Source organism: Triticum urartu, unplaced genomic scaffold (genome assembly GCF_003073215.2).
Source record: "Triticum urartu cultivar G1812 unplaced genomic scaffold, Tu2.1 TuUngrouped_contig_5495, whole genome shotgun sequence".
NCBI lineage: Eukaryota > Viridiplantae > Streptophyta > Magnoliopsida > Poales > Poaceae > Triticum > Triticum urartu.
In genome coordinates, this window is record NW_024116174.1 from 1 (window position 1) to 10,357 (window position 10,357).

At 49.3% G+C, this 10,357-nt stretch overlaps 1 protein-coding gene across 1 annotated transcript; it reads left to right on the plus strand.

Moving 5' to 3' along the window:
- Positions 1-2,478: 2,478 nt before the first annotated feature.
- On the plus strand, positions 2,479-5,386 carry LOC125529296 (ABC transporter G family member 3-like; the record flags this gene model as incomplete). Its single annotated transcript, XM_048693710.1, has 5 exons — positions 2,479-2,697; positions 3,663-3,798; positions 3,955-4,034; positions 4,402-4,688; positions 5,085-5,386. Coding segments are annotated over 5 exons (966 nt in total), but the record flags the coding sequence as incomplete, so codon positions are not given.
- Positions 5,387-10,357: the final 4,971 nt, after the last annotated feature.

Below are 10,357 nucleotides of genomic sequence, written 5' to 3' on the forward strand. Positions count from 1 at the left end.
ACGGAGGAGGCGGGGGCGAGGGTTGCTAGTTGGCTGGGGAGAGGGAAGGCCAATGTGCCACAGACAAGCGGGCCCGGGGACAGGAGTAGGCGAGCAAACACGCGTCCTTCGTGTGTCCGTGGCGACGCAAATCAGGCTAAAAATTGGCCGAAAATGGGTCGCCCGCGACGAAAAACGGACGCGCGTCCGGTTGGGTCGGCGCATTGGGCCTCTTTTTCTATCCGCGCCAACCCAAACGGACGGCCGCGGATGAAGTGGATCGCCCCATTGAAGTTGCTCTTAGCCGCATGAAAACAGCATGATTAGGGTCGTGATCATCGCCCCATGATCAAGTGTCACGCTCATCCGTTCCCCGCGCATGTACGTACGGCCTCAAGATTGCACAGAGAAACACGAGCCGCTGGTCCACGCCAGCAGTGTATTTCAGGCTCCACGACAAAATAAAATGTGATGATTTCGCTTCCTGGAGACTGGAGTACGAAATAAACAGCATCATAATTTGGGGTGCAGTACACTGTACACGTACTGGTACTCCAACCACAACCGATGGAGTGGTGTCGCTTCCCGGCAGCATCCATCAGCAGTAACCCCGTCAGTACCCATATACAGTGTAGCAAATTGGTACGGTACGATAACTCGTACTACCACGCTTGTCCAAATCTCCGTTCAACCTTGTCACGTCGCCCTCGCGCACGTAATAAATACTACTCCATCGTTCTTAAATGTAAGTGTTATTATAGATTTCAATAAGAATTAGTACATACGAAGCAAAATAAATGAATCTATACTTTAAAATACGTTTCTATACATTCGTATGTAATGCCTATTGAAATTTTTTAAAAAATTTATATTTACAAACGGCACGAGTACTTCCTTCTATGTATATTAGGTTAGGTGTCGTTGATTTATTAGTTTATGGATCAAAGAGAGTATAAGATAACATGCGCGTACCACCTGTCTATAAGAAAAGCTCTTCTTCTCCCGTCGGCGCCGCCGCTAATCCACCCCATCTTCGATGGCCTCTAGGCCATGGAGGGGCGTAGGATCTCCCCCCCCCCCCCAGCGGCGGGAGGGATCCCGATCTCATTCTTGTTAGATTCAGCGTCTGGGTTAGAGCTGTGTAGCGGCGGCGCTGTCCCTTAGTAGGAATAATATTTCCCACGTTCTATCCCCGTCCCGATGGTGCGTCTAGCATCGCCGGAGGGCGTGTGGTGGTTTGTCTCCGTCGGATCTCACGGGATTCGGTCGGTGCCGGTCTTCGGTGGATCCTTTGGATCCGGTCTTTGTTTGGATTTTTACAGGTTTGACCCTTTTGATCTACGACCTTCTTCATCGATGATGATTTTTTACTCTGGTGCGTACTACAACAAGGTTTGCCCGGCTTCGGTGATGGAGGGACAATGATGGCGGCGCGCCTTCGGCTCGCTCCAATGTTTGTAGTCGTCGCTAGGTGATCCACGGACATGGTTGTCATATTTTTACATCTGTTGTTCTTTGTACTGTCATGATTGAAGGTGAATAGATTGAAAGATTCTTAAAAAGAAAAACGAGTGAGGAGGTGAAGCCATTCATCCTCACACGACGTTTTTCTTTTGTTACGAAAGGGTGTAAATAATTGACCGACGTAATGAGCCACCTAATCAAGGAGAAACTAACTAAGATGTGGATATACATGGCCAGATTCCTACCGGCTCACCTCATGTAGCTTAACCACTACTAAGACTTGCACTTTCCTGCTAGCTACACGAACGAGCACGGATCATGGCACCGGCGAGGGAGGGAGCGTGCGTGCACCGCACCGGCCGGTTTGTCCGTGTTTCGGGTGGTGCGACGGGAGGCCACGTACGTCGGCCGGCGGCAAAGCACGGCGCGTTTCCAGCCCGGGGGTCGTTTTCGGCGCACGTTGTGGGCTCTGCTGCCGCTGCATGCATGCATGCATGCCTCTTGACTTTCCTTCCCGCCCGTCCTCTTCCGCCTTCCGTTTTGTCATGGAGACGAACGAACATCCTCAGGCGACGGCACGGGCCCCGGCCCCGCACGTCAGCGAGAGCGGGAGCGGCAAGGAGTAAAGGCAAGGGACAATGCCACGCCGACGGACCTGGGCAGAGAAGGTAGTAACGGAAAGAGAGGAGCGACACGACATGCCCTGCCCCTGGCCTGGCCTGGAGCCCATGCATGTGGGCATTCCACATGCATGGGGTACGTACCACCACCTTGGACGAAATTTGTAAAAAATTTGGAGAGTTAAAAGCATTGGGAGTCTTACGACTTGTTCTCAACGTGATGCTTTAATCCTAAAACTTGCATTTTGAGTTTATGCAGTCCTAGAACTTGCATCAAATGTGCAAATTTAATCCTGACGAATCACAGAGCGGCAAGTGGACGCTTGGGTCCCGACCCGGTCAGTGCGCGGCATTTTGCAACGAGGCCCCTGCCTTTGGTTCGAATCAACTCATAGGATACGAAAACACCTGAATTAAAGAATGCAACTTGGGCATAGCCATCGTCGACGCCATCACCGTCGACGCCGCCGCCCACGACTCCTCCTCCTCCATCCACCTCGCCTCCGCCTCCGCCGCCAGCAGCGCCTACCCGTCCCCGTCCCCCTCCCTGCCGGCGCCCTCCGCGTCCGGCTCCGGATTCCGGGAGCGCAAGGTGGCCGACGTCGCGCTCGTCTGGAAGGCGCTCAGCGTCTCCGTCCGGGACGGACGGCGCCGCGTCGTCAGGGGCTCCAACGGCTACCCCCCCCCCCGCCCCCGCCCCCGCCGCCAGCAGCGCCTCCCCGTCCCCGTCCCCCTCCCTCCCGGGGCCCTCCGCGTCCGCGTCCGGCTCCGGATTCCGGGAGCGCAAGGTGGCCGACGTCGCGCTCGTCTGGAAGGCGCTCAGCGTCTCCGTCCGGGACGGACGGCGCCGCGTCGTCAGGGGCTCCAACGGCTACCCCCCCCCCCGCCCCCGCCCCCGCCGCCAGCAGCGCCTCCCCGTCCCCGTCCCCCTCCCTCCCGGGGCCCTCCGCGTCCGCGTCCGGCTCCGGATTCCGGGAGCGCAAGGTGGCCGACGTCGCGCTCGTCTGGAAGGCGCTCAGCGTCTCCGTCCGGGACGGACGGCGCCGCGTCGTCAGGGGCTCCAACGGCTACCCCCCCCCCCGCCCCCGCCCCCGCCGCCAGCAGCGCCTCCCCGTCCCCGTCCCCCTCCCTCCCGGGGCCCTCCGCGTCCGCGTCCGGCTCCGGATTCCGGGAGCGCAAGGTGGCCGACGTCGCGCTCGTCTGGAAGGCGCTCAGCGTCTCCGTCCGGGACGGACGGCGCCGCGTCGTCAGGGGCTCCAACGGCTACCCCCCCCCCCGCCCCCGCCCCCGCCGCCAGCAGCGCCTCCCCGTCCCCGTCCCCCTCCCTCCCGGGGCCCTCCGCGTCCGCGTCCGGCTCCGGATTCCGGGAGCGCAAGGTGGCCGACGTCGCGCTCGTCTGGAAGGCGCTCAGCGTCTCCGTCCGGGACGGACGGCGCCGCGTCGTCAGGGGCTCCAACGGCTACCCCCCCCCCCGCCCCCGCCCCCGCCGCCAGCAGCGCCTCCCCGTCCCCGTCCCCCTCCCTCCCGGGGCCCTCCGCGTCCGCGTCCGGCTCCGGATTCCGGGAGCGCAAGGTGGCCGACGTCGCGCTCGTCTGGAAGGCGCTCAGCGTCTCCGTCCGGGACGGACGGCGCCGCGTCGTCAGGGGCTCCACCGGCTACGCCCTGCCCGGCACCCTCACCGTCGTCATGGGCCCCGCCCGCTCCGGCAAATCCACCCTCCTCCGAGCCATCGCAGGTTACAGATTCTTGCCTCGCCCTCACTCCACTGCTCCACTCTGCTGCTTTGACTGAATTTGAGCTTCTGTTACTGACTCATGTCACACTCCACTCCACTCCACTCCACTAGTAACTGAATTTGAGCTCACTAACTGATGCCACTAGCTGCTCTCAGGGAGGCTGCGCGGCGCCGAGCGGATGTATGGCGAGGTCTTTGTCAATGGCGTCAAGTCACCATTACCATATGGATCATATGTAAGCTCTTTCTTCCGCACACAAAATGCACAATCCTGTTGAGAAATGTATGCTCTGTTAAATCAAGCATCTTCAGACTGCTGTCAACTTCTGCCTCGTATTTGTCAGATTTCATTGCTTTGATGGCCATTTACAGCTTCCACTTATCACATTCATTACTACTCCACTTAGCCGGGTGTCACTTATCAATCTGATCATGTCACACCGAACAACTGAATTATCTATGATATGACCAATTGCTTCTATGTTCTATCTAGCCGATCTTCCGTCAGTGCATATGCTTACGTTGCTAAAATGTTGATTTGCTGCTGATGCTAGCACTGCATGCCATGGATTGTTTATGTCCTGTTCCTTGGAGCGCTTGTAGGGGTATGCTGACCGGGACGATGTGCTAATCGAATCTCTCACAGTACGGGAGATGCTGTACTACTCGGCGCTCTTGCAGCTCCCGGGCGTCTTCTCTTCGAAGAAGTCATTTGTGGAAGATGCTATCGCGGCCATGTCGTTGGGTGACTATGCTGACAAACTCATTGGTGGACACTGCTTCACAAAGAGGCTTCTGACTGGCGAGAGGAGGCGGGTCAGCATTGCAAGAGAGCTTGTGATGAGGCCACATGTTCTGTTCATCGATGAGCCTCTGTATCACCTTGACAGGTTGTTTCTCTTCTCCATAATTACCTTTTTCTGACGAAAAGCAGCCAGTGCTGATTTCATTTAGTAAGAGGAAGAGCCAAGAGTAGCAGTAGCAGTTACAAGTGTGTAAGCAAAATAGAGAGCAAGAAAGGAAAGAAAGACCATAATTACATTTTGCTTGTTTGTTTTCCTTTAGTAAAAATAGCACCTGTTATGTATGCGTGTGGTTGTGTCCTGCATTCTGAGGAAAACGTCAGTCTAAGCTTTTTCAGTCTGCTAAGAACGAGAGTGTTGTGTTTTATGAAGGATGGGTGTTAACACGATTGGTGCACTCTTGCTTCATAGCTTGTATCTTTGAACGTTGTAGTATAACTGCAGATTAAATTACACCGTGTAACTTCTCTTCTTTTGATGCAGTGTTTCTGCACTCCTCTTGATGGTAACACTGAAGAAACTTGCCAGCATTGGGTGCACAGTCATCTTCACAATGTATCAAAGTAGCACGGAGGTTTTTGGACTTTTCGATCGGATTTGCTTGCTTTCAAATGGGAATACCCTCTTCTTTGGGGAAACATTGGCTTGCCTGCAGGTGAATAAGTGTTTCTCTGTAGTATTGTTTATTGACTCTGCCAAGGACATTTTACATGCATTATCAATTTAAATTTACCACGAGTGAAACGGTGGTATCCAGTAATGGGACAGAACTAACTTTTTATATATTTTTTAGACTAGATACAGGGCTGTTAATCGAGTGGGATGCTATTTGCTTGATCCACTTAATCACCGATGGCTATGCCCAAGTTGCATTGTTAGGAAAGAAACAAACCCGCGCGATATAGATCACATACATCGGTCGGGGGGGGGGGGGGGGGGGGGGGGAGACCATGGTATCCTAAAAAATTAATTCAGGTGTTTTCGTGTCTTGTGGGTTGATTCAAACCAAAGGCAGGGGCCTCTTTGCAAAATGTCGTGCGCTGACCGGGTCAGGACCCAGGCGTCCGCTTGTCGCTCTGTGGTTCATCAGGACCAACTTTACACATTTAATGTAAGTTTTGGGACTAGATAGGATCAAAATGCAAGTTCTAGGACTAAAGCATCACATTGAGAGCAAGTTGCAGGACTTCCAGTGCTTTAAACTCTTTTTTGGAGGCATGCAGCAAAGGCGGCATGGCCTATGGGCCATCTTTCACTCATGTTGCGTTGCATGTTTCATGGTTTGAGGCTCTGAAGCCAGGCACGTCGACAGTAGAAATCTTGCAAAGCTACATCACGCACTGTAGCGTCCCAGCATGTGTGGAGCATATGTACGTACAACTGCCCTTGCAGGAGCAGTTTGCGTGGACGAACGAAATCTTGGAGGAGAGAACAGTTTCCTTTGTGAGGGGAGCTACTGCTGGGCGGCAGCCTACTATATGTGAGCGTTCTTCCATCTTGCTTGCTGTTCAAACTTTCCACCACTTGTATGATGTTGTCTGAGATAAAACCATGCCTTCTTCTATGGGTAAATTTTTTTTTTCTTAGTGAAAACGCAGAGAACTTACGTCTCGATGAAATATGGATGAAAAATTGCCCATTGCCATTGTCGGGCGCGGCCTTGCATTGGCAATGTTGGGTTTTCAAAGAAGAAAAATGCCGGGTCCCCCGATGTCGACTGAAGTGCATAGTAGGTTCCTGAACTATTTAAGGGGGTGTCACATAGGTTCCCAAACTATGGCAATTGTTATCTAGGTTCTCGATGGTGTGTTTGGTTGAAGGGATAGATATGAGTGGGTCACCACCCAAATTTTATGAATGGGATGGTTCAGTTTTGGTGTTTGGTTAAGATGAGTGGGATCAACCCATTTCCTGTTTTGTTGATGGGATAAAGGTGGTTTGGATGTGGTCCTCACATAAAATAATCACAAGACGCAGAGACATCATGATATAAATAAAATAATCATGCGAGGAGCCAAACAGGACCGGGCCGCACGGATCGACCGTTTCTATGGTGGGATGGTTCAATATCTTCAGCGCATATTCCTATGTTTGGTTGAAACCATTTGAGTGCTTTATAACCAAACAACAATTTTTTTCAGGAATCGTCATAGCCCATCCTGAATGACCCCTTCAACCAAACCAGGCCTGACCAGCTCAACACTAGAATAATTCGAGGGTCTATATTTTGCCTAGTATGACACACTTGTTACACTTCAAGCACCTTGACACCACTAAAATAGTTCAGGGACCAACTTGCTTCACTCCTCAATGTCGAAGATGGTCGTGTTATGGTGCTTTTGATCCACCATGCTGTGGACACGAACACTGTTGTGGTGCCCTTCTCATCACTGAAAGAGGATGGCATGGTGCCGCCACTCGACGAACTCTTCTTCGACTACCAAAGGTTGTGCGGCGGACCGGTTCCACGTGAGCACCTCATACGATTAAATACGTGATAAAGGGCAACCTGCCATGATCGGCGTGTGGATCATGTACCTCCTCATATTTTTTTCAAGAACACCCAAGAGAATTGTGTGCCTTATATATTAATAGGGGAAGAGAATACAAGACGATGTACAAGCGGCTCTGCGAACATGTCATGTACCTCATCATGACATCTGTTCATATTCCCTCCGTTTTTATTTACTCTGCATATTAGAGTTGACTGAAGTCAAACTTCGTAAAATTTGACCAAGTTTATAGAAAACAATATAGACAATTATCATAATATATCTATACGATGTGAAAGTACATTTAATAATAAATCTAATGTTGTTGATTTGTTATTGTATATCTTGGACTGTGCTAACGACCAGTCGACTGGTAGTTAGCGACAGATCTGCACGACTAGTTCCTACGTGATCGCTATCTTTCCACGCTCGCTTTCCACTGATTTTTTTCCTTCTCTCAAAAACCGTGGTAAATCGCTAGTGGTTTTTTCTGGTTTTTCATCGCATAATATGAAAATAAAATAAAAGTGCTTGAAAGAGGATTCAAACCTAGGTCTATGCAATACATATTGAGCCTAATAACCAACTAAGCCACCTTTTGTTGTTGTCTATTGTAGATAAACAATGTTATTTGAACCTTTCTTATTTCTGCCACATCAGAAAAAAGTAAAGTTTGTCTTGGTAACTTTGGCATGACCAGCGTGATAACTATGGTATGAGCAACATGATAACTATACCATGATAAGGCTGATAACTACAGTACGAGAAGGTTAAGGCATGAGGAAGTATAAATTACCAATGAAAATGTTTAAAAAACTTTTTTCCCTTTGGATGAAAGATACCATGGTGTTTAAAACTAAAATATTAGTTATCAAATCTGTGATGTATATATTATCATGCTTTTTACATAGAAATTTGAGCAACATGATAACTATACCATGATAAGGCTGATAACTACAGTACGAGAAGGTTAAGGCATGAGGAAGTATAAATTACCAATGAAAATGTTTAAAAAACTTTTTTCCCTTTGGATGAAAGATACCATGGTGTTTAAAACTAAAATATTAGTTATCAAATCTGTGATGTATATATTATCATGCTTTTTACATAGAAATTACCGGTTGTATATTTTTCAACAAAAAAATCAAAAATTATAATGGCGTTTATATGTGAGTTATCAGCTTAGTATGTGTCTATTAATAAGCTATTTACATATAAATTACCGGGGTTGCCCCCCCACCCCTCGCCACAGTCGCCACATTTATCAGGGTCGGGTATATAAATTATCAAGTCTGCGATGTGTGAGTTATCATGTTATTTGCATAAGAGTTATCGTGGTATGATTCAACAACTCCTCCCACCCTAACCCCGCCGATAAAGTTATCAGGATTGGGTACATAATTTATCATTTCTACGATGTGTGACTTATCATGTTATTTGCATAGAAATTACCGTGGTATGTTTCAATGACTCCCCCCCAACCCCAACCCCACCGACAAAGTTACCAGGATTGGGTACATAATTTAATGTCTATGATGTGTGAGTTATCATATTATTTGCATAGAAGTTATCGTGGTATGTTTCAACGACTCCCTCACTCCGACCCCTCCGACGAAGTTACCAGGACTGATACATAATTTATCATGTTTACGATGTGTGAGTTATCATGTTATTTGCATAGAAGTTACCGTCGTACGTTTCAACGACACCCCCACCCCGAACCCTCCTACAAAGTTATCAGGTTTACCATGTATGAGTTATCATGTAATTTGCACATAAGTTATCGTGGCATGTTTCAGCGACTTGCCCCACCCCCATCCTCGTCGACCAAGCTATGAGGACCGGGGTACATAAGTTATCAGGTCCGCCATGTTTTGAGTTATCATGTAATTTGCACAGAAGTGACCATGGCATGTTTCAGCGACTTGCCCACCCCCACCCTAGCCTACCAAGCTATGAGGACCGGGTACATAAGTTATCAGGTCCGCCATGTTTTGAGTTACCATGTTATTTGCACAGAAGTGACCATGGCATGTTTCAGCGACTTGCCCCACCCCCACCCTCACCGACCAAGCTATCAGGACCGGGGTACATAAGTTATCAGGTCCGCCATGTTTGAGTTATCATGTTATTTGCATAGAAGTGACCGTGGCATGTTTCAGCGACTTGCCCCACCCCCACCCTCGCCGACCAAGCTATCAGGACCGGGGTACATAAGTTATCAGGTCCCCCATGTTTGAGTCATCATGTTATTTGCACATAAGTGACCATAGCATGTTTCAGCGACTTGCTCCACCCCCACACTCGCCGACCAAGCTATCAGGACCGGGGTACATAAGTTATCGGGTCTGCCATGTTTGAGTTGTCATGTTATTTGCACAGAAGTGACCATGGCATGTTTCAGCGACTTGCCCCACCCCCACCCTCGCCGACCAAGCTATCAGGACCGGGGTACATAAGTTATCAGGTCTGCCATGTTTGAGTTATGATGTTATTTGCACAGAAGTTACCGTGGTATGTTTCAACAACTCCCCCACCCTCACCCTCGCCGACAAAGTTTTTAGGACCGGGGTACATAAGTTATCAGGTCTATGAAATCTGAGTTACCATGTTATTCACACGAAAATTAACGGAGGATATTTCATCACCCCCCCCCCCCCCCCTCCCCCCCCCCGTCGGTAAAGTTAGCAGGAACGGGGTACCTAAGCGCGGAAAAAAATTAAACACTAAATTAACGCGTTTTTATGCATACGTAGTAGAGGAGACATGTTAAATAGTCCATTTACTTTCTTTTGTTCAAGAAAGGGATCGTAAGTCAGGTGGTAGGCTAGTTGAGTTGGCTCACTAGTGATGCAAGGACCGAATCCTCTCTTGTTCACACCAATTTTTGCGTGAAAAAATCTCGAACGAAAAAAGATCTGAAGAGGGAAAAAAATGGATCGGGAGGAGAGCAAGAAAATCGGATCTGGAGCGGATCGTGCGTGCATGCAGAGAAAAGAAAAGAAAATTGTGGCACTAAAAATGCACGGAGAAAAAAAGTACTAACATTGGCACTTGATGAGTGAATCAAAAGATGACGTTGAAAAAAATTGTTGGCATTAAATGGGATGGCTGCACGGACAATCAAATGGAAGAAGCGAATGGCTTGAAATTAATTTCGTGAATCAACGCACAAGAACAAGCAAAATAATGGTGTCTTAATTATGCTGACGTGGCTCTGTAGGGTCAAGTATGACGACTATCGTTCGCCTAACAAAAATATGA